Here is a 24261-nt window from a genome sequence, read left to right as displayed (position 1 = left end):
AATAGGCACCTATGTCATTTTTTCAGTACACTGCAACTTTCACTTGTTAGCATTTGTTTATCCTGGAGCCTTGCTCTTCTGTTCTAAGGATGTGGCTTAGCTATCATTTTATCCATCTGCCTTAGCTTCTGTATGTCAGACATTTAAAGATACTCCAGAGAACATTAAAATTTGTGTAGCAGTTCTGTTCAGTAAGTTCCCTGCCCCTTGTCATAGTGAGAGTGCTTTCTACTGGAGTTTGAGGAAATGTAATTTGATAACACTTAAAGTGGAAGTGGAAATGTGATACTAATTCTTTCTTCTTTTACATGTAAACTAGACAACATTCTAATTACGTTCTAAAAAATACATGAAGTAGTGTACACATGTTGATACTCCAAATTCTTGATTCTTTGAATTACTGTTTGTGAGTGTATATGTACCTCCTTCAACTAATTGAAAATTAAAGACTGGTTAAAAAGTGAAAAAAAGGGCTGGGGATATAGCCTAGTGGCAAGAGCGCTTGCCTCGTATACATGAAGCCCTGGGTTCGATTCCCCAGCACCACATATACAGAAAATGGCCAGAAGTGGCGCTGTGACTCAAGTGGCAGAATGCTAGCCTTGAGCAAAAAAAAAAAAAAAAAAAAAAAAAGCCAGGGACAGTGCTCAGGCCCTGAGTCCAAGGCCCAGGAATGGCCAAAAAAAAAGGGCTGGGGATATAGCCTAGTGGCAAGAGTGCCTGCCTCGGATACACAAGGCCCTAGGTTCGATTCCCCAGCACCACATATACAGAAAACAGCCAGAAGCGGCGCTGTGGCTCAAGTGGCAGAGTGCAAGCCTTGAGCGGGAAGAAGCCAGGGACAGTGCTCAGGCCCTGAGTCCAAGGCCCAGGACTGGCCAAAAAAAAAACAACAACAACAAAAAAAAAAAATGTGTTCCAAAAAGGATGCAGTAAACACTGAAATCAATAAGAAAAGAAAGCAAAACATAAAATATAAAGCCTATGAATTCCTTCCCAAGGCTAAAGTAATTCTTAAATCTTCAGGTCAAGAGAATCTCTATAGATGATATAAACTTCAAGTACGGGCTGGGAATATGGCCTAGTGGCAAGAGTGCTTGACTCATATACATGAAGCCCTGGGTTCGATTCCCCAGCACCACATATATAGAAAATGGCCAGAGGTGGCGCTGTGGCTCAAGTGGCAGAGTGCTAGCCTTGAGCAAAAAGAAGCCAGGGACAGTGCTCAGGCCGTGAGCTCAAGGCCCAGGACTGGCAAAAAAACAAAAACAAAACTCCAAGTATGCTCATAAATAGTGACTTTTAAAATATATCCTAGACTTGAACAGCCATATCACTACTATTTTTTTATAGTAATGAGGTTTGAACTCAAGGATTCACACTTGCTAGGTTGGTTCTCTACCACTTGAGATAATGTATAGTCCTATTTTTGACTTGCTATACACATAAGAGTGAAAGAATAAATGCATGAAAGATTGCTTATCAAACTGTTAAGACTTGGTCTGGGAATATGGCCTAGTGGTAAAGTGCTCGCCTCATGTACATGAACCCCTGGGTTCGATTCCTTAGCACCACATATATAGAAAAAGCCAGAACTGGCTCTGTGGCTCAAGTGGTAGAGTACTAGCCTTGAGCAAAAAGAAGCCAGGGACAATGCTCAGGCCCTGAGTTCAAGCCCCAGGACTGGCAAAAAAATAAAAACAAAAAATAAACCAAAAAACCTGTTAAGATTCTTTTTTGTTATTTTTGTTGTTCTGTTACAGAAGGTCTCCCTAGGCCCCCTCAAGCTCTCAAAACTCCTTGTTTCTGCCTCTCAAGTGCTGGGATTATTGGCATACATCACAATGTCCAAAAAGAATATTTTTTGATGAGAGATGGACCAGAGGGAAAGAGCTCTTTAACTTGTAACTTCACACTCTTCTGGCTTGATCTGTAAAACGAGATATGTCTGTGTCTGTGTGTGTGCAAGCACGCACACTATTGCGCACGGGTACACATCTGTTGCTTATTTTGGTATTCATTGGGCTTTTTTTGAGTAAATGACAATAAAATTTTGAGGTTTATAAATACAGCTCAGTGGTTGAACACTTCTCTAGGGTGTACAAAGTTGGGGTTCATATCCCCAGCATTGTCTCTGCAAAAGTTTACATATACATTTTAAAGTATTTTGACTAGCAACTAGATCCCAGGTGTTAGACTAGAAATAAGGATGTGAAAATAAACACTCACAGTCTCTGTATTCAGAGTTTGGCCTAGGGGCTAGGGATATGGCCTAGTGGCAAAAGTGCTTGCCTCGTATACATGAGGCCCTGGGTTCAATTCCCCAGCACCACATATACAGAAAATGGCCAGAAGCGGCGCTGTGGCTCAAGTGGCAGAGTACTAGCCTTGAGCAAGAAGAAGCCAGGGACAGTGCTCAGGCCCTGAGTCCAAGCCCCAGGACTGGCAAAAAAAAACAAAAACAAAAACAAAAAACAGTTTGGCCTAATGAAAGACACCCACACAGATGGGAAAGTATAGCTATGTTATCAATTATAACTATTTTATGAAGTTCTTACTAAGTGGTAGGGCCTGTCCACATTGTATATATAACAGTGTAAAGTTCTTAATATGTATATATATATATATATATACATATTACTTAAGAACTTTACACTGTTAACTTTGATCCAGAATATAACCTTGTGGGTGACATATAGACTCTTACTTTCTTTATTTTGCAATCCTCTGAAGCAATCTCTTTGAAAGTATAAGGTAGCTCGTATTTCCTCTGTGGCCCTCTCTGATCAGGCCAGCCTGGGCAGAAAAGTCCCCATGAGACTCATCTCCAAATAATCATTCAAAAACTGGAAGTAGAGCTGTGGCTCAAGTGGTAGAGCTCTAGCCTTGAGCAAAAGAGCTTAGGGACAGCACCCAGGCCCTGAGTTCAAGCCTCATGACGAAAAAAAAAAAAAATTTAAAGACATCTGCACACCAGTAATTGTTGCATTACTATTAACAAGAGCCATGATATGGAGTCAACTTGTCTATTAACAGGTAAATAAAGGAAATATGGCATATGTATGTGTACATAATGAAATATTCAGCCACGATAAAGGCTAAAATTGTGCCATTTGTAGCAATGTAGATGGGACTGGAGAACATAATATTAATTAAGTCAGGCTCAGAAAGACAAATATAACACTCCTGTATAGAAACTAAAATGTTTACTCTATAGAATTAGAGATCAGTGATTATCACAGTGATTCTTTGGGAAAGGTGCTGGGGAGGTGGAAAAGAGATAGTTAAATGGAGCCAGTGCCAATGGTTCGTGCCTGTAATCCTAGCTACTTACAAGGCTGAGATCTAAGGATCACATCTTAAAGCCAGCCTAGGCAGGAAAGTCTATGAGACTCTTATCTCCAATTAATCACAGAAAAAGCCAGAAGTAATGCTGTATGTATCTTAAGTGGTAAAGTGCTAGCCTTGAGCAAAAGGAACACAGGGACAGCACCCAGGCCCAGAGTTCATCACCCAGGACAGGCAAAAAGAAAAAGATAGTTAATTGATAGATAGGTATAGCTGGATAGAAGGAATATTTCTATGTTCTACAGCAAAGTGAAATAACACAGTTGACAACAATTAACTATTTCAAAATAACTAGTAGAAAGAATTTTGAAGGTTCCAACAAGGAAACTGTCACACTTAAACTCGTTAGTGAGTACAATTATGTTGTCAATTAAAATATGTGGATGTGTGCATGTGTCTCTGTGTGTGCTGATCTTAGGGCCTGAATTCAGGGCTTTGGCACTGTCCCTGAGATTTGTTTGTTTTCCTCAAAGCTAGTGCTCTACCACTTGAGCCCTGGAGCCACAACTCTACATTCAGCTTTTTGGTGGTTAACTGTAGTCTCATGGACTTTCCTATCTGGGCTGGCTTCAAACCACAATCCTTAGATCTCAGCCTCCTGAGTAGCTAAGATTACAGGCATGAGCCACCAGTACCCAGCAAAAATATAATTGAAAAAATGATGGATTTTTGTTGTTGTTGTTGCCAGTCCTGAGGCTTGAGATTCAGGGCCTGAGCACTGTCTTGGGCTTCTTTTTGCTCAAGGCTAGCAGCACTCTACTACTTGAGCCACAGCACTACTTGCGAACTTTTCTGTTCATGTGGTGCTGAGGAATTGAACCCAAGGCTTCATGCATGCTAGGCAAGGACTCTACCACTAAGCCACATTCCCAGTCCCAAAAAATGAAATTTAAAAGCCTAAGATGGGGCTGAGAATATGGTCTAGTGGTAGAGTGCTTGCCTCACACACATGAAGCCCTGGGTTCGATTCCTCAGCACCACATACATATGTAGAAAAAGCCAGAAGTGGCGCTGTGGCTCAAGTAATAGAGTGCTAGCCTTGTGCAAAAAGAAGCCAAGGGGGCTGGGGATATGGCCTAGTGGCAAGAGTGCTTGCCTCGTATACATGAAGCCCTGGGTTCGATTCCCCAGCACCACGTATACAGAAAATGGCCAGAAGTGGCGCTGTGGTTCAAGTGGCAGAGTGCTAGCCTTGAGCAAGAAGAAGCCAGGGACAGTGCTCAGGCCCTGAGTCCAAGGCCCAGGACTGGCCAAAAAAAAAAAGAAGCCAAGGACAGTGCTCAGGCCCTGAGTCCAAGGCCCAGGACTGGCCAAAAAGAAGCCAAGGACAGTGCTTCGGCCCTGAGTTCAAGTCCCAGGGCTGGCAAAAAAAAAAAAAAGGAAGTCTAAGATGACCACCATGTTTTGAAGATCTACTTTTTAAAATGCCAATATATGTAATGCTACTGAGTTTTACATTTTAAAATGGCAAATTTTGCGATATGTGGTTTTGTCACAATAAAAAATTTTGGTATTTTTTAATGGATCCAAAAAATGTGATACCTATACACAATGGAATACTACATAGCGATTAGAAATGATAAAATATTGGTATTTGCAGGGAAATGGTCAGAACTTGAACAAATAATGTTGAACGAGACAAGCCTAGAACACAGAAAACAAAGGGGCATGATCTCCCTGATATATGACTGTTAAGGTCGGGTGTGTGTGTGGGTGGGAGGGAACACTAGAGACCAGGTCTGCGAAACAAAAAACTTCTTGTCAAAGGGTATTTCCCACAGGTTTGGGTCAGTGACCTTACATTATGTAACTAAAACCAAACAACTACTGAACATAAAAAGGTCTAAAATAGACCTCTCAGTGGATCACAATAGCTCAAAAGCTATATATGTATGATCATATAAGACAAGGATAAGCAAACTCTATTGTTGATGTTATATTTAATGTTCTAGCTGAATTTCCTTTGGCGTATGCCACGTGGCTACTGTATATGTTTTGGGTACACTGGGTATTGTATATATGCCTACCTGATCTAGGAAAGGGAAAAAAACGAGGGTGTAAGATATTACAAGAAATGTACTCACTGCCCTATTATGTAACTGTACCCCTTTTGCACAACACCTTGTCAACAAAATTTAATTAATAAATAAAATAAAATAAAATTTTTGGTATTTTTGAAAGTCTGAAAGATGACATACTGGTTAATGGATTTCTTTCTGAATGACACATAACAAAATACTTGTTTCAGCAGTGGCAATGAATTCGATGAAAGAAAATACTTCGGGGAATGACTACAAATACAAATGGACATGTTTCTTTTCCTATGAAGGGTACTCTCCAATTTTATTTTCCTCTCAGAAAAACACAGAAAATGAGAAACAGACACTCTATCTTGGATGAGACTAAAAAACAATTGTAATTATGAGTTACCATATAATGCTAAAAGAATGAGGAAGTAGCATAGATTTAGCAATAATGGAGGAGTACCTCAGTAGCTACTACAGGAGAGTCTTATTGTGAGCTGACTTGCCTCAGATAACCATGGAATCCTCAGATTTTCCAGGCCAGGGGTTCTGCTAAAAGTAGGATATGATGCACTATTACAAACAACTATATACTACAAGTAGGACAACCTAATAAACTACTCAGGTCCTAAGTAGTTTGAGATATTATACTTCCTATCCATTTACTACTGTACCATACAAAGATTTATCAATAATTTCTTTACAAAATTTAGTATTGACACAAAGAAAATGATTTGGCAAATGCAACTATAAAAATATTTTTACCTCTAAGAACTCAGCTTGCATATAAGGGTTAGGCAAATCCGGTGCCAAGAAGGACATATCTTTCATGAAGTCTTCATAGTCCATGGTACCTGAAAAGTGACTGCGTCCTACCAGCTGTGAGCTATGTCCTCTGACCATCTCACCACTAGTAGCTGATCCTTTCACCTGGTGCCCTTGAAACACAACAGGCTGTAGGCAAATTATTAAAAATAAGAATGACATAAGTATGTATTCACAATACATACATAGAATAATATATAATTCAACTTTTTTATTATATATTAATGAAAATAAATGCTAGAGGACTAATACTGAAAATCAAGAAACACTTCCATTATTCTAAAACATGTTAAGTGTAATCACTTTAAAGTGCATTAATTTAACTACATTCATGTCAGTATTAATATAAATGAATTCTATGTTACTATGTAAGGACAAATGTGATATCAGCTAATTAAGGAGGAAGAACTAGTTGTCCCTTTTTCTGCAGTTGCTATATATCATACACATTTATGTTACATAGACATGATAAGATTATGAACTCATTGTTTCATACTGCAATGATGTTTGTCTTTGTCTATATACATATGTACTGTAAGTCCTCTGAGGGTGGACATCTTTTTCCTTCACCTAGGTACTACCTGCATTCAATATAGTGCTGGCATATGGGAACCAATCAATAGAAAGGGCGAAAGAGAAGTCTTCTGTAAAGCATTAAGTTTGACTACTGAACTAATTAGTTAGTGGGCCCTTTTCAAAGACCTAAGATGACTCCAAAGCTCACTAGTTCCTCTAGGAAATTCTTTTATCTTGTCATAAAAGCAGTCTACTTTCAGGCTTCAAACAGCTTTCTCTGCTGCCCCCTTGAGGGTTTTAGGATTGTAATCCACCCAGGGTAAAAAACCCTGGAAAAGTAAAGAATGTTCATAAAGGATTCATTTATTTCTAACCAACAGTTTACAAGATAACAGTATATAATCTGAAAATACTTATTCAAGAGTCTAAACTAATTTTAAAAACAGAATTAAATCTAAATGCCCTTTCATATAAGACTTAAAAAAAATCTTTAAATAGTTGTACAGAGGGGTTTCAAATTCAACATGTCACTTTGTAAGTACAATGCATCTTGATCAATGTCACTCATTTTATCATTCTCCCTCTCTCCCAACTCCTCCACTCCCCCCGTTACCTGTCTCTGTTTCCACATATGTACATTGAGTATTATGAATGCATTCTCCCACTCTTCCTCTCTCCATCACCTGTCCCCCTCCCCTCAACCTCATTCTCCATATACACATATTCCAGCTCCAGCTTCTTACTGTTCATTTTGTTAAACATAAGTTGGTTGTTCAAATGATTTTCACCATTTGAAGTCTCCCTAGTATATGCTTTAGATATGTTAAGTATATAACATAAAACTTTTGATCTGGTTATTTGTGGATCACCCCTATAATCCTAGTTACTCAGTAGATTCAGATTTGAAGAATTCAAAGCCGGTTTGGGCAGGAAAGTATGGGAGACTCTCCTCTCCAATTAACCAGCAAAAAGCCAGAAGTGAAGCTGTGGCTTAAATGGTAGAGCACCAGCCTTGAGTGAAAAAGCTAAGGGAAAACTCCCAGGCCCTGAATTCAAGCCCTAGTGCTGGCAATCAATCAATCAATAATTAAATAAGCAAGCTGGGCTGGGTGTATATATATGGCTCAAGTAGTATAGCTACAACTGAATGAGAAAATCGAAGAAACTGATTAAACTTGAGGCCTTGAGTTCAAATCCTAAAGCAAAATATACACAACTCTTATTGAAAATATTCTTTTTCTTTTTTCTGGTGGTACTGGGGATCAATTCTTTGGTGGGGAACATCTACTCTTTACAAGGAAATAAGTGTCTTCCGTGCTGCCATGTATCTCTTCCAGAGGTTCCATGGGTTTTAGAAATAGAATTACTATTTACAAACTCATCTGTTGTCTGTGTTAGTTTTTAATGTGATGCAGGTAGCACTACTTACAGCTTGAGCTATATAAAGTTCTACGCATTCAGTCCTAAGTAGAAGTGGTGGAGGAGACCATAAAAGCTATAAACACATTCATTTTGTTCACCACACACACTCATTAATTGTATTCTATATGGTTGTTGTCCAACCCTAGTACAACTTAACTATACATGGATACTGTATACACTGTATTATTAGCTCAATAATAGTACAGAGAAGGTTCAAGGCAAAAAAAAAAAAAAAAACAACGGAGGTAGAAGCAAGGGAATTTTTAAATAGTCTTTCTTGGGATGGTGATATAGCTCTGTGGTAGAGCAACTGCTTAGCATGGACAAGACTCTGGATTCCATTCTCAGCACTGAAGGGAGTGGGCTCTTACTCTTAAAACCAGTCTAATTTTATTATGCTAATTTTCTGACTGAAAACTCTTAATACCTGTGTACACATACCCCCCCCACATGAATGGCAGGATGAGTCCAAGTATTAAGTAGGCAAACTATATATTTTACCTTAGGATCACAGATTTTTCCCTCTATTTCTTGAGGAATAGCTGCTTGAAATGCAGTATCTTCTTCAGTCTCCAGGGGAAAGAACTAAAATGAAATATCAGTATGTTATCTAAAATCTAGCTTATTAAAATATTTCTGCAGGGGCTGGGGATATGGCCTAGTGGCAAGAGAGCTTGCCTCGTATACATGAGGCCCTGGGTTCAATTCCCCAGCACCGCATATACAGAAAACGGCCAGAAGTGGCGCTGTGGCTCAAGTGGCAGAGTGCTAGCCTTGAGCAAAAGGAAGCCAGGGACAGTGTTCAGGCCCTGAGTCCAAGGCCCAGGACTGGCCAAAAAAATATATATATATATCTCTGCAGGCAACTCATGATTTTGATGGGAAAACTTACATAACTTAATGGTAAGCTTGTTTTTTGAGAGCATAAATACAGTCCATCTTGTTTAACTTTCTCTATATATACAGCCTATCCCTGCCACCCTCACAAAAAAGAAAAGTGGGGGCTGGGAATATGGCCTAGTGGCAAGAGCGCTTGCCTCCTACACATGAAGCTCTTGGTTCGATTCCCCAGCACCACATATATGGAAAACGGCGCTGTGGCTCAGGTGGCAGAGTGCTAGCCTTGAGCGGGAAGAAGCCAGGGACAGTGCTCAGGCCCTGAGTCCAAGGCACAGGACTGGCCAAAAGAAAAAGAAAAAGAAAAAGAAAAGTGCTCTACCAGATAAGGTACTTAATTTTAAAACTCATAATATTAAAAAATTCTGATCTATTGGTTTACCCCCAGTACTGGGGCTTGAACTCAGAGCCTGGGTGTTGTCCTTGGGTTCTTTTGCTCAAGGCTAGTGCTCTTTGACTTGAGCCACAGCTCTACTTCCAGCTGTATTGGTAGTTTATTAGAGATAAGAACTTTTCTGCCCGGATTGGCTTTGAAGCACAATCCTCAGATGTCAGTCTCCTGAGTAGGTAGGTGCACAGCTTTGATTTATTTTGTTTTGTTTTTGCTGGTTGTGGGGTTTGAACTCAGGGACTGGGCACCGTCCCTAAGCTTTTTCACTCAAGGCTAGTGCTCTACTACTTTGAACCACACCTCCACTTCCGGTGCTCTAGTGGTTAACTGGAGATAAGAGTCTCATGGATTTTCCTTCCCAGGGCCAGATCCTCAGATCTCAGCCTCCTGAGTAGCTAGCATTACAGGCACGAGCCACTGGCACCCAGCTCTGATCTAGATTTTTAATTAGAACTTTTTTTTTGCCAGTCCTGGGGCTTGAACTCAGGGCCTGAGCCACAGTGCCACTTCTGGCTTTTTCTGTTTATGTGGTGCTGAGGAATCAAATACAGGGCTTCATGCATGCTAGGCAAACACTCTACTGCTAAGCCACATTCCCAGGTCCTTAATTAAAACTTTTACAACAGGAAAATATTGTTGACTACATAACAATCTAATAATTCTGTTAATGTGAACAATTTACTTGAAAATTTAGTATTATTCTATTTATACATATATATATATACATATTTTTTTTATTTCATTTATTTTATCAGTCCTGGGGCTTGAACTCAGTGTCAGGGTCTGAGCACTGTCCCTGGCTTCTAAGCCACATTCCAAGCCCCATACACATACTTTTTATGTATTAATGAAAACCAAATCAAGCCAAACATAGTAGTGCACACTTGAAATCACAACACTTAGGAGGCTGAGGCAGGAGGATGGGAGTTTGAGACCAGTCTGGCTTACTTAACAAGACCCCGTCTCAAATATTAAATTAGGGGTTGGTCATGGTGGTGTACACCTGTAATCCCAGCATGCATAAGAGAATCACAGTTTAAGGCCCATCCAGACAAAAAAGGTAAGACCCCATCAGAAAAAAGGGGATAGTGGTGTGGCTCAAGTGGTAACAGTAGGTACAAAGCCTAGAGTTCTACCCCAGTAAAGGATTTCAATAACCTGGATCCAACACTTAGACCTCAAAATGAACACTATCATGAAGATGGATGTTTGTGTCTAACACCTATAATACTTGGGAGGCTGAGATCTGAAAATTATTTTGAGAAAATCAGTATGGAAGAATAGGGTGGTATCAATTAATCTTCTCCAAAGTTTCAGAAGTTGTGCAGTTTCCAGCAGGGGCACACATTCCATTAACAGTTGTGTTTATTTAAAAATAAACTGCTTACTAAGTTACTAGGAAACAAGTATTTACTGTTTTAACAATACTAAGTACTTAATCAGATTGGAAATGTCAGGAATTTATTTCTTGTGGCCAATCAATGCCACAGTGTTAAGAATCCATGACAAGGGGTGTCATGAATCGAAAAACCTTGGACTTTCTGAAATATTGGAATTCTACTATAAATTACAGGACTTACACACCAAATAAAATAATGTTTAGAAGAAAATATACCAGTACCTGTTGAGAATTCTGCTTTAGTTGAGGAGATACTGGTATAGCTTGTGAAACTACTGTAGTAAATACTTTCCTAGCTGTAATGGAGAAAATGAAACAGCCTTATGCATTAAATATATATGGTAGTTTTCTAATGTTTTAAACATTTCTACAACTGAAGCAAGGAATGTAAGATTTTAAGATAATGAAGTCTTGATAACTTTAATCTGTTTTGTGGAAATTTACCGATCTTACTATTCTGTACAGGCTGGAAATTTTTCTTGATTAAAATGTTCAAAATGGGGCTGGGAATATGGCCTAGTGGTAAAAGTGCTCGCCTCGTATACATGAAGCCCTGGGTTCAATTCCTCAGCACCACATATATAGAAAATGGCCAGAAGTGGTGCTGTGGCTCAAGTGGCAGAGTGCTAGCCTTGAGCAAAAAGAAGCCAGGGACAGTGCTCAGGCCCTAAGTTCAAGCACCAGGACTGGCCAAAAAAAACACCAAAAAAAAAAAAAGTTCAAAATATAGCTAGAGGGGTGGGGATATGGCCTAGTGGCAAGAATGCTTGCCTTGTATACATGAAGCCCTGGGTTCAATTCCCCAGCACCACATATACAGAAAACGGCCAGAAGTGGTGCTGTGGCTCAAGTGGCAGAGCGCTAGACTTGAGCAAAAAGAAGCCAGGGACAGTCCAAGCCCCAGAACTGGCCAAAAACAAAACAAAACAAAACAAAAAAATATGTGAGTGTGTGTGTGTATGTATATAGCTAGAGGTATGACTCAAGTGAAAGGATATATTAACCTAGCAAGCTTGATTGAAGCTTTAATGAAGGCTTTTTTTGAAAACACTAATAATACTGGGGGGGAAAGTTAGACTTGAATACATTGTTAATTACTAAGTAGGAAACAGAAATGTCTCCTTGTATTATGGTTTTTCAAACTAACTTTAAAAATAAGTACTACTTGGAACTAAAATTCTTTTTGTACAACTACTTAAACTAAAAAAAATTAATATAAATACTGTCAATAGCTAATCACCTACAGTAAAAATGCTAAAAATGAAATATTGATCAATTTTTATGAACAAAGAAGTTGAAGTGAATAATTACACTATTGCTGTGTGTAGCCACAGAAAAGGGGGGGGGGAAGCTCCTGAGGCTATTTCTAAGGCCATCTTAAATCCATGACTTAGGGAAAATATTATTTATTCATTCAGAAGTTATTTTCTAATCACAGCATGCCAACACTGGGGAACCAGCAATAAACCAAACCAAAGCTCTTGAAAAGGAGGGCACAGAAGATAAACAGTTAAAGCAGACCCATCAGATTGTGATACAGAAGGGGGTCACATCTCTACTTCCAGCTTTCTGGTGGTTAACTTGGAGATAAAAGTCTCACAGACTTTTCTTCAAGGGCTGGCCCTGAATTGTGATCCTTCAATTTCAGTGTGCTAAATTGGAATGCATGAGCCTCCACCCTCCACATGGCTGCCTAAATCTTTAAAGTAACAGAGTAAATATCTATTCATCCTTTGAGCTACAAAGAGAAAAATCCAAAACAGATATGGTACCTTCAGGAAAGCTATCTGGTTCATATGTTTGCTCAATTCCTTGTTGTTTAAAGGCAGCGTCTTTCTTTTGAAATATTTCTACACTTTCTAAAGCTGTACTATGTTCAGATAGTGATTTTAAGAGGGAAAAGTCATTTACTACTCCAGGAAGTTCTGAACAATCTCTAGAGTTACTCCAGGTGTGTGTGCTTTTCCTTGAGGTTTCAACTGCAACATAATCCTGGGTTGAACTTCTAATCCTTTCCAAATCTCCCGTTTCCGGAATATATGCCTCAGCCTCTTCAGAAATAGGATGATTTTTCCTCTGAGGGCAAAAAAAAGAACTGAAACTCTGAGTTTTTGACTTATCAAAGGCAATATATTCAGAGTGATCCTGACTGGTATTTAATAGTTGGATACTATCATCAGTGTCACAGATTGGTGTTAAAACCTCAACTTCATTTTTGTCTAGGTCACTTTCCAAACTAGAAGGCTGAGAGTGGGCATCTTCTGAAAATACATCCTTGTTTTTAGGAATCTGATTAGTGGCTGTGTCTGAAAAATGAAGAATATGTAAGCCCCTATTTAAACCTTTATTCAAAGGTGAAGCACAATCATAGTTAATTCTAACTTTTTGGGTAGGTTTAGCAGCACCTCTGTTGCTATCCACGTGTGCATCAACGTCATTCCACTCTAAGGACAAGTCAAAATTGCTTAATGTGTCACCATCCTGTTCCTCTGTTGCTTTTCCAGTGTTTCCATCTTTGCAAGGGCCAGTGTCAAAACCCACACAGATTCTATCACAAAACTCTGATAACAGAAGCTCTTTTCTGGGCAATATCTCCTTAGGTTTGCCACCAGCAGCTGTTAAAAATGGTAAATGTTCACTACCAATTTCTTGACAGTTTATATCCTCACAACCCTTTTGCACATATGACTGGCCATCGTTAACCAAAATTTCCTTTTCCTCATGCTCTGAATCCTGGGAATGTCTGTTGCTTTCATACAGTGATTCCTCGTCTGTGTCACTGATCTCAAAATTGCTTAGATTAAAAGTTACCTCTATAGATGGCTGTGAAGGTTCACAAACAGTACTTGGACTTTCATTACCAGTATGACATTCAGAAGACATACCTGCGGTACCATCAGAGAGACTAGACTTGTTTTGTAGAGAGGGTTCACCTTGCAGATATTCTGATTTTGGCAGAGGTGACCCTGGCTTATCGTCTTGTTCTAATGGTCCACATGTACTGACCACCTTTTCTCTAATGCAAACTGGGTCTTCTATGCACACTCTGTTATTATCATTAAGAGATATTTTACTATTTTTCTGAGTATCGGATGCCAATAATAAGCCATTGTTTTCCGCACTGTTACAACTAACCAGTAAGCTGCTGCTTTCACAGAAAGGAGATTCTAACTTTTCTTCCAGATTCCAGAACTGATTGTGGTTGTTTCCATTTTGGGGGCATGCTTCAAAGGTCTGTATGTTCTTTTGTGCCCAAAAGTTTTTCAAATTTATGTCATCTTCCTGGGACTCAGGATTCCCTTCTCTATCATTCTCATCTACAGGACAACTCTGTGAAGATAGATATATGGACCACCGGCTTTTAGTTTTTGTAGTATTTTCTGATGGTCGCTCCTCGTGTAGATTTTCTGTGCCTTTTGTCTGAGCATACTCTTCCTGTTGATGTAAATACTTTGATGTAGAGGGAATTTTTTCAGAACTTCCTTGTGGTTCTACCTGAGAAAAATTTCCTGTAATCTCAAAATTTAGGTCTTTATACTTATGATTTGAGTTGGACTTCAGAAGAGCTAATATTTGTGCTTTGCTTCTGATAGTTTGTGAAACTTCATAGTGTGGTACCAAACTATTTGCACTTATGGGCTCACTGTTCAGTAGAGAATCTGAATGTCTACTTTTAGAATTGATAGAAGAGCAAAAGTAATTTTCTTCACTTAGCAGTTGTGGGTCACTATTGAAGGATGAAGAAGAGACAACTGAAGAACAAGGCATGGTGTTTCTTTCTATGTTCTTGGAAGTGAAAATGTTCTCAGGGACTGTTGGCATATTATTTATAACTCTCTTGCCAACTGTAGAAAACAAAGGAGGTGTGCTTGAGAATGGAGGGAAAAATGGAAAATAGGGTTTCTCTGTCTCCAGTGTTTCAGATGATGTAGCATTTTCTGTAACAACCACTTTCTTTGGGACTTGATGTGGTCTTTGATAACCCTAAAAATAGTAAAAATAATTGTTATATTACTATCTACAAAGAAAATGTGAAATGAATTGGCTAACAATATCAAGGAATGTGTAAGCTTTACATAAGGCAAGGAAATAATATTGAAAGCTTGCTAAATGAAAATATATACATATGTTTGTTAGGAAAAATTTTCTAACTACAACTTATTGCCTTGCTATCAAAATAAACTATGAAGTAACATTTTAATGAGAAGGACCATAAAAAAAACTTTTCAGATGATTTTATAAGCATATATTGATATATTATTTTGCACGTACAGCGAAGTTCCTTTTTAAACCAGCAGGCTGGCATCCAAGAGAGCGGCCAGAAGATACAACCTTCCTTGAATTTGACTCTGGTGTTTCAATGACATCCTGTTTAACTACTCTGCTCCCAGCAGTCTTAACTTCCTCAACTGTGATTAAGTATCGATCACTTTCCAAGTCATCTCCTGGTTTCACCTAAATTTTAAAGGATAATAAATATCTGTTAAATGAAGGAATGAGCTGCTAAATCTTTACATACTATGATACACTAGTTAACTAACAAGCAAAAAAGTGACAAGAATACAATAACAAATTTCCCTAGTTTGTTCATTCATAAATATATAACAGTTCTCCATGAGGCTCTTTGTCACATGCTGAGGGCACAAAGAAAAACAAAAGTGAATGTTCCCACTCAAAGAATTTACTTAGGATCTATGTAACTCCAAAAAGATCGGGGCTGGGGAAATGGCCTAAGTGGTAGATTACTTGCTTTGCATACATGAAGTCCTGGGTTCAATTCCTCAGCACCAGATATACAGAAAAAGCCAGAAGTGGTGCTGTAGCTCAAATGGTTTAGTGCTAGCCTTGAGCAAAAAGAAGCCAGGGACACTGCTCAGGCCCTGAGTTCAAGCCCCAGGACTGGCAAAAAAAAAAAAAAAAATCAATTAGCTAGGTGCTGGCAATTCACGCCTATAATCCTACCTACTTGGGAGGCTGAGATCTGAGGATCATGGTTCAAAGCCAGCCCAGGCCGGAAAGTCGAAGAGACTCTATCTCCAACTATGCATCCAAAGAGCCAGAAGTAGAGCTGTGGCTCAAGTGATAGAGCTCTAGCCTTGAGCTCTAGCCAGCACCAAGGCCCTGAGTTCCAGCCCCAGGACTAGAACCCTCCAAAAAAACCAATTAATTCTAAATTATGTGTTTATAAACACATGTGAATCAAAAATTTGTAATTACCACAACTAAATATTATGACTTATTTCTGTTACTTGAATAAGCATATTCCCCAAAAAGGCATTTTAATCACTTTAATGATTTGTCACTACTTCTGGTTGCAGAATAAAAACAAGATTATCAACCTAATTTGAAAATACACAAAATCTTTATCAGATTAATCTTTTACTGATAAAATCAAGATGAAAAAGCAGCTCTAGTCAATTAAGCATCTACTAATATGGTTCCTCTCTTCTTAGACCCTTTTTTTTATAAATACCAAAGTGTAACTACTATTAATATCATACAAATTTCAAATTGAATGACATGTCATGGCCAACAGTCCACATAGTGATAATAATATGGATTTTAATACATTTAAAATCAATGTACTCAACTTCCAAGCACTTTATATTTAGCTATTTTGATCTTATTAACCAACCTCAGAAACTCTATGGAAAGTAGATACAGAGAAGTTGGATGAATTAGGAAATGTTTGTACCCAACCACAGAGAAGTTGGGTTAGCTAGCTAGTAAATAAATCCAGAGAAAACCAACTATAATACTCCTTCATTCTTATAAAAATAATGTCTTTAATTCGATTCCTTTCCTTTTTTTCCAATAAGGGAAAAATACAAAAAAACAGAATAACAACAACAACAACAAAAATCTTCATGTAACAGAGTAGACCCAGAAGTCACATCCTGGGTTTAAATGTCAGCTATGCTACCATAATCCTATGAATGTAGGCAAGTTATACAATCTTTTTGTGCTGTACACCCAATCTAAAGTAGTAATAATAATCATTCCTGGCAAGATTTAATAGCATATAAAAGCTTTTAGCATAGAGTTTATTTATAATAAATATACAAATATCAGCTATAATTATTAGCATTGGTATCATGACTATACTATTTGTATTCACAAAGTAATATTTAAGGAGAATGTTTAATTATAACTTAAAAATAAGGTAAACAATAAAATACCTCAAAGCACTTAAGAAATAGGCTTTCCAAACATGTTCCTTTGTCATCATATAAAGTTGCCTGTGTTAAAACAAAATAAATGTTAGAAAAAAGGACCAGAAAATAATTCATCTTTTTTCCAGCATGTCAAAAATGATTATATAAGCCAGGAACTGGTGTCGCACACCTGTCATCCTACTCAGGAGGCTGAGATCTGAGGACTGCAGATTGAAACCAGCCTGGGAAGACAAATCCAAGAGACTTTTACCTCTAATCAGCAAAAGGCTGGAAATGGAGGTACAGCTCAAGTGGTAAAGTTTCAACTTTGAGTAAAAAAACTAAGCCAAATCATTAGGTCCTGAGTTCAAGCCTTAGCACTGTCACATACACACACACACACACACACACAAATTGTTGCTCAAGTAAACCATGGAATGAAAGAATTATCCATTTTGTTTGACTTGCATCTGAAAGTACGTCTACTTCAAGTATTTACACTTACTAAGAAAGTGCAGGTATACACATAAGAGATTCAAGAACTGAATTTCCACTAGCAGGATCCCAGAATGGAAATGGGAAAACAGAATTAGAATGCAGTAGAGGGGACTGAAAGGGCCTGATACTAATTCAGAGATATTTTAACAGCATGTATGGGGTGAGCATTGAGAATGACCAGTACTTGCAATGAGGAATTAACATTGGAGATAGGATAACTGTTTATGAGGTATAACAAAATCTTGTTGAATATGAGGGTTAGAGGAGAAAAGAGAAGCTAAGGTAATACAGCTTTCTTCTGTGTCTCAAGTCATTTCTCAGTGTATTTTCCTTTAGTCCTTTTAGTACTGTGTTTTTCATCACTCTTGAGTTTGGCACTTTAGCAAAGAGTAAACAAAGTTACCCTATGACCCAAGAATTCTTTTCCTAGGTAGACCGATACATTGAAAGCATTGGACACCAGCCTTTGAGGGGCTTTCTGCAATGCTTGGCATCACAGCTTCAGCCTGACCACCTCCCTTAAGCCCCTAGGCAACTTCTTAACCAATCACCCTGTTCTTGCCTCTCCCAATCCTTAAGCCAAATGAAAATAAAGATTTCTTACTGGTGAGAGGGGGGTGAGCATTAGGCATGACACATTAAACACTCAACAATGTTTTTAATCAATACAAATTAAATAATATATAAATGTTTGTTTTTGTATCTTGTTAGTGCAAACATAGCTAACATTTCATCATCTAGAGTTTCCTTAACATTCCATCAAAAGCAAGGTCCTTGAGCTCTTGGACTCTGTTAACTGGTAGTTTTGTACTTACTTTGTTTCCTACATGAGTGAGCTTCAGAATCCCATCTTGCCACACTTTTGACTTCTTTGTCTTCTGATGCGTATATAGGACCTTATTTCCAAAAATACAAAAGCAAAAACATAGTTTCTATGTAATTTTTTGTTTTTTGTTTGTTTTTTTTTGCCAGTCCTGGGCCTTAAACTCAAGGCCTGAGAACTGTCCCTGGCTTCTTTTTGCTCAAAGCCAACACTACCACTTGAGCCACAGCAGCACTTCCGGCTTTTTGTTTATGTGGTGCTGAGGAATTGAACCCAGGGCTTCATGCATGCTAGGCAAGCACTCTACCGCTAAGCCATATTCTCAGCTCAACTCAATGTAACTTTTTATACGTCCTTCTATATATATAGGAAATATTTAAGACACTTTGGGGGCAGGCACGTTCTCCTGTGTGTATGTGCCAGAACTGGGCATTAACTATCACTAATGGCTGGAGTTCTACCATTTGGGCTACAACTCTATTTTCAGCTTTTTGAAGATTAATTGGAGATGAGAATCTTAAGCATTTTCCTACCCAGGCTGGCTTTGAACTTTGATCCTCAGATGTCAACCTCTTGAGTAGCTAGAGTTGCAGTTGTGAGCCACCAGGATCAGGCAAGATACCTTTTTTCTTTTTCTTTTTTTTAATATTTTTTTGCTGGTCTTGGGGCTTGAACTCGGGGCCTGGGCACTGTCCCTGAGTCTCTTTGTACTCATGGCTAGTGATCTACCACATAAGCCATAGCTCAAGTTTATTGTACAAGATAGTCTCAGGGGTTTTTCTGCCTGGGCTAGCTTCAAACTGTGATCCTCAGATCTCAGCCTCCTATGTAGTTAAGATTACAGGTGTGAGCCATTGGTGACTGGCTGTAAAACATCTTTTATTAAAATAAAAGCACAGGTATTATGGCAATAACAAGAACATAAATAAAAGGAGGCTTGGAGTGAATCTCAATTTTAGAATGTGTTCTTAGCTTATGCAAAACTCTGAGTTCAATTCCCAACAACCCCCACAAGAAAGGAAGAAAAGGAAGGAAGGAAGGAAGGAAGGAAGGAAGGAAGGAAGGAAGGAAGGAAGGAAGGAAGGAAGGAAAGAAGGAAAGAAGGGAGGAAGGAAGGAAGGAAATCAGAAAGCTAGCTACTTCGGTAGTAGCAAAAAACCCACAAGAACAGGGAAATATAAGGAAGACATTAAAAGTAAAATTACAAGCATCAAAAATAATCTTATACTTCCAAGTCAACCACTGGAAGAAAACAATTATTGGTTTACCAAGAACTTATGATTCACACAGTTAGATTTCAAAATGTTGTCCAGACTCCCAGAGGTCTCAACAATCTGTACAGGTATCTGTGAGCTCAAAACGACCTTCATGATGTTTTTGCCTTTCTGCTCATTTCTTCAGGCGAAGAATAGTTACCCAGAATTACACGTGTGTAATGGTGCCAGACTGGATTGCAAATCAGATGGAGCAGATGTGAGAACCCAGCTGACTTCTCTACCAAATGTGAGAGAAATTTGAAAAAAAAAAAAATCATAGCAATGTCACTTTTTTCAATGTTTTCTATGACTGCTTTTAGAGCCGTAAAAATATTCAATTATTTTTCTTTAAAAAGCCAAGCACGGGGGCTGGGGATATAGCCTAGTGGCAAGAGTGCCTGCCTCGGATACACGAGGCCCTAGGTTCGATTCCCCAGCACCACATATACAGAAAACGGCCAGAAGCGGCGCTGTGGCTCAAGTGGCAGAGTGCTAGCCTTGAGCGGGAAGAAGCCAGGGACAGTGCTCAGGCCCTGAGTCCAAGGCCCAGGACTGGCCAAAAAAATAAAAAATAAAAAAAAAAATAAATAAAAAGCCAAGCACGGTGGTACGTATCTATCATTCCAGCTACCCAGGAGGCAGATGCAGCAGGATTACAAGTTTGAGGTTAACAGGGACAAAGGTAGTGACACTGTCTCAAAAAACAAAAATAATAAAAGCCAGGCACAACGATTCATGCTTATAATCTCTGCTGTACAGGAGGATCACAGTTCCAAGCCAGCCAGGCCTGTCATCACATCTGCCTCATGGCGAGTCTCCAAGAGTAAAGAATCATTTCGTGATCTCGTTCATGCCTCTTATGGATTTGTTTAAAAACTTCTTGGTATAAAAGTTATGAATAACAGGGAAAGAGGAAAGCTTGTCAGATAAAGCATAGTGTATTATTTAGGACACTTATGTACTAAAAACTGCTCATTGGGGATATGGCCTAGTGGCAAGAGTGCCTGCCTCATATACATGAGGCCCTAGGTTCAATTCCCCAGCACCACATATACAGAAAATGGCCAGAAGTGGCGCTGTGGCTCAAGTGGCAGAGTGCTAACCTTGAGCAAAAAGAAGCCAGGGACAGTGCTCAGGCCCTGAGTCCAAGCCCCAGGACTGGCCAAAAAAAACAAAAAAAAAAACAAAAAAAAAAACACCTGCTCATTACAGGGCTTGGACTGTGGCTTAGCGGTAGAGTGCTTGTCTCCCATGCATGAAGCCTGGGTTTGAGTCCTCAGCACCACATAAACAGAAAAAGCCAGAAGTAGCACTGTGACTCAAACAGTAGAGTGCTAACCTTGAGCAAAAAGAAGCCAGGGACAGTGCTCAGGCCCTGAGTTCAAGTCCCAGAACTGGCAAAAAATAAAATAAAATAATAAAAAAAAAACTGCTCATTATTTACCAGCAATTCAAATTTTACTGAGTATACTGCTTGCTCTTTTTGTTTTCATAAATCTGGTCACAATAGCAACACAATGGAGAAAGAAAGGAAGAAAGGATGGGTGGAGAGAATGTGAAAATCACTAAGACTTACAATAAATTCTTTCTTTTCCATTGTTTCTTCTGAAGATATAAACCAGTGAAGTCCGGAAAATAACCAGTAGTTGTTCAATTATTTATATCACCTAAAGTTAAAAAGGCACAGAATTGTGCATTTCTGATAAAAAGAACAAGTGGCAAGTTCAAAATTCTCAATAAACTCTTGACTGGAGACTAGAATCATGTCCAAATATTCTCAACCAAGGGAAACAGTTATCCGTGACCCAAGACATAGTAAGTGATACCACACTGTGGAAAAAGAAAAGGAAGCTGCCAAAATGTATAGAAAAACAAATAAAATAAATGAGATAATTAATGGCTGAAAACATTTTTCCAGGTACCAGAATATATATCAGAGAAACTGGTTTTTCTCTGCCACATGTTTTGGGTTCTTACAGCCCAAATTCACTTTCTTTCTGAATTACCATACCTACCACAAGATGGCACCCTTAAGCTTAAATTTTTTTTCTACTGTACCTGTGCATCAGGTAGTAAGGAAAACTGATGTCAGGGCAAATAGTAATTTGTAGATGCGTGGCTCCAGTTTATATCCATTTAACAAAAGAAGAAACTGAGATACATAATAGTTATGCACCTTGCCTGAGGCCATAAAATTAATAATGGTAGATTCAGAATTTCATACCAACTTGTATAAACTTATTCAAACTCACATTTATGTAATTATTTATTAAATGCTAACCCTGTGTCAGGAAAAAATAGGACTAGGCCGTTACATATTTTTTATCAGTCTATTGAATCTAGGGACAAGTAATTAGGACTATGACTCAGTGGTAGAGCTAGTGCTGAGCATTCCTGAGACCCTACATTCAATTCCCTACACTAAAAAGAGTAACTCCTTTGAAACAGGCATTATCACCATGATTTACAAATTTAGTACGAATTTAGAATGGCATATATAGATAGAGATACACAGATAAATTCGTGTTTTCCTAATTTGGAAATATTACTTTTGGATTTTTTTAATTGAAAAAAAATTGAGACTGTTCACACTCAAACATGATAGAATTAGATAATACAGTTTAACACAAATAAACTAGATGGATTTTGAGACATTCAGAAGAGTTTCTACATTACATGTAATGAGTCAACACCACCACCACCCTCTTTTTAATTCTGAGGATGCACCTGTGGGGCAAGTGCTTGTCCACTGACCTAAATCCTTAACCTTAACCTCCCTTCCCCCTCACCCCTCCACCCCCCCCACCCCCCCGCAGTGCTGAGGCTCAAACCCAGAGCCTTGAGCATGCTAGGCAAGCCCTCTACCTCTGAGCTACATCTCTAGTTCCTCTCTTATCTTACCATCAAATGGGAAGGTTTTTATCCAACAGCATCATTCTGTTAAGTGATGCAAAAAAAAATTTTTTTTAATCTGTCCACATCTTTCAGACAATTCAACTGCTGATCCACCACTAATAGGTAAAATATTAGTCTGCAAAGAAGTTGTTTTTGCCAGTCCTGGGGCTTGAACTCAGGGCCCAGGCACTTTCCCTGAGTGTCTGTTGCTCAAGGCTAGCACTCTACCACTCGAGCCCTGGCACCACATCTGGCTTTTTCTGTTTATGTGGTACTGAGGAATGAGCCCAGGGCTTCATTTGGTTTTTCTGCCAGTCCTGGGGCTTGGACTCAGGGCCTGAGCACTTTCCCTAGCTGCCTTTTTGCTCAAGGGTAGCACTCTGCCACTTGAGCCACAGCACCACTTCTGGCTTTTTCTGTTTATGTGGTGCTGAGGAATCGAACCCAGGGCTTCATGCATGCTAGATCAACACTCTACTATTAAGCCACATTCCCAACCCTGCAAAGAAGGGGTCTTTTTTTTTTCCAGTCCTGGGGCTTGAACTCAGGGCCTGAGCACTATCCCTGGCTTTTGCTCAAGGCTAGCACTCTACCACATAAGCAACATCTGGCTTTTTCTGTTTATGTGATGCTGATGAATCGAACCCAGTGCTTCATGCATGGTAGGCAAGCACTCTACCACTATGCCACATTCCCAGCCTGCAAAGATTTTTACAAGTGGTATACAGACTCCAAATGTTCAATATTTACCTACAGATACACACACATACATACCTACACCATTATGCTATATATAAATATCAACTATGTAAGTTGTACTCTGTAAAACGCCAGCCACTCTTCCTGTTAATTACGCCAAGATGCTTTTGGTTTGTATATTTATGGACATACAAGAATTTTCTAAGCCCAACCCCTTAGATATTTGGATTAAAAAGCTCAAAGATGTGGGTGCACCAGTGGCTTACTCCTAGAATCCTAGCTAATACTTGAAAATAGAACCAGCTGGGGCAGGCAACTCTCTAATTAGCCAGAAAAAAGGTGGTGAACTGGAAGCATGGCTTAAGTGGTAGGTAGAATGCCAGCTGTGAGTAAAAAGCAAGTTGATAGCTGAGAGGTCCCGAGTTCATGCCCCAGTTCCAGCACACACATACACAGGACAAAACAAAACACACTGGTTTCAAGAAACCCCAGTGGTAATGCAGACATAATCACAGCATTGGGGAGGAGAAAACCAAACTGGGTTACATAGTGAAACTCTACCTCAATAAAACTAAAGTTCCATGTGCTGCAACTGTAGTTCGGCGGAGCTCTTGCTTAGAGTGCGCGAGACCCTGCAGAAAATCTTAAAAAGTCAAAGCTTTCAGGATCGGGCATTCAGTATCCTATTGAATCATCAAGTCTAAATGACTAAAAGAAACCTAAATTTCATTTACCAAGAGACAGGTGCCGGTGGCTCACGCATATATAATCTTAAGCTACTCATAAGGTCGGGAACTGTGAAACGCAGTTCGAAGGCAGCCCGTGTAGAAAAGTCTGTAAGGCTCTTATCTCCAGGTAGAAATGAAGGTGTGACTTGAGTGAAAAAGCAAAAAGGTAGTGCCCAGGCCTTGAGTCCAAGCCTCATTAACAGAGCAACAGCAACATTTTCACAGGAATGATCTTGTGTTCTAAAATGGAAATGAAGACTCGCCCGCCAGCCTTAAAAGCAAATGTCAAATTCTCCATTGCCTCAGAGTACGAGAAACTGCTCAGCAGTGTCCAGGCGAAGCGGCCAGGGCGAAGCGTTACAGGCCGTCGAAGCCTGCAGTGACT

The 24261-nt window shown here is 39.1% G+C and overlaps 1 protein-coding gene across 1 annotated transcript in view; it reads right to left on the bottom strand.

Annotated features, from left to right (window-relative positions):
- The window catches only part of Zgrf1 (zinc finger GRF-type containing 1), a 58512-nt gene that overhangs the window by 34069 nt on the left and 182 nt on the right, over positions 1 to 24261 (bottom strand). The window contains exons 2-9 of the mRNA XM_048333604.1: positions 21131 to 21221; positions 18291 to 18371; positions 17002 to 17061; positions 15095 to 15277; positions 12595 to 14806; positions 11045 to 11118; positions 8637 to 8720; positions 6138 to 6326 (exon numbers count right to left, since the gene is read on the bottom strand). Coding sequence (XP_048189561.1) covers positions 6138 to 6326; positions 8637 to 8720; positions 11045 to 11118; positions 12595 to 14806; positions 15095 to 15277; positions 17002 to 17061; positions 18291 to 18371; positions 21131 to 21151 — 2904 coding nt within the window. The 5' untranslated portion in view covers positions 21152 to 21221. The remainder of the gene's footprint in view (positions 1 to 6137; positions 6327 to 8636; positions 8721 to 11044; positions 11119 to 12594; positions 14807 to 15094; positions 15278 to 17001; positions 17062 to 18290; positions 18372 to 21130; positions 21222 to 24261) is intronic.

Source organism: Perognathus longimembris, chromosome 24, assembly GCF_023159225.1.
Source record: "Perognathus longimembris pacificus isolate PPM17 chromosome 24, ASM2315922v1, whole genome shotgun sequence".
NCBI classification, from domain to species: Eukaryota; Metazoa; Chordata; class Mammalia; order Rodentia; family Heteromyidae; genus Perognathus; species Perognathus longimembris.
The sequence above is the reverse complement of the archived record's forward strand: the minus strand, read 5'-3'. Positions and strand labels throughout refer to the sequence as shown.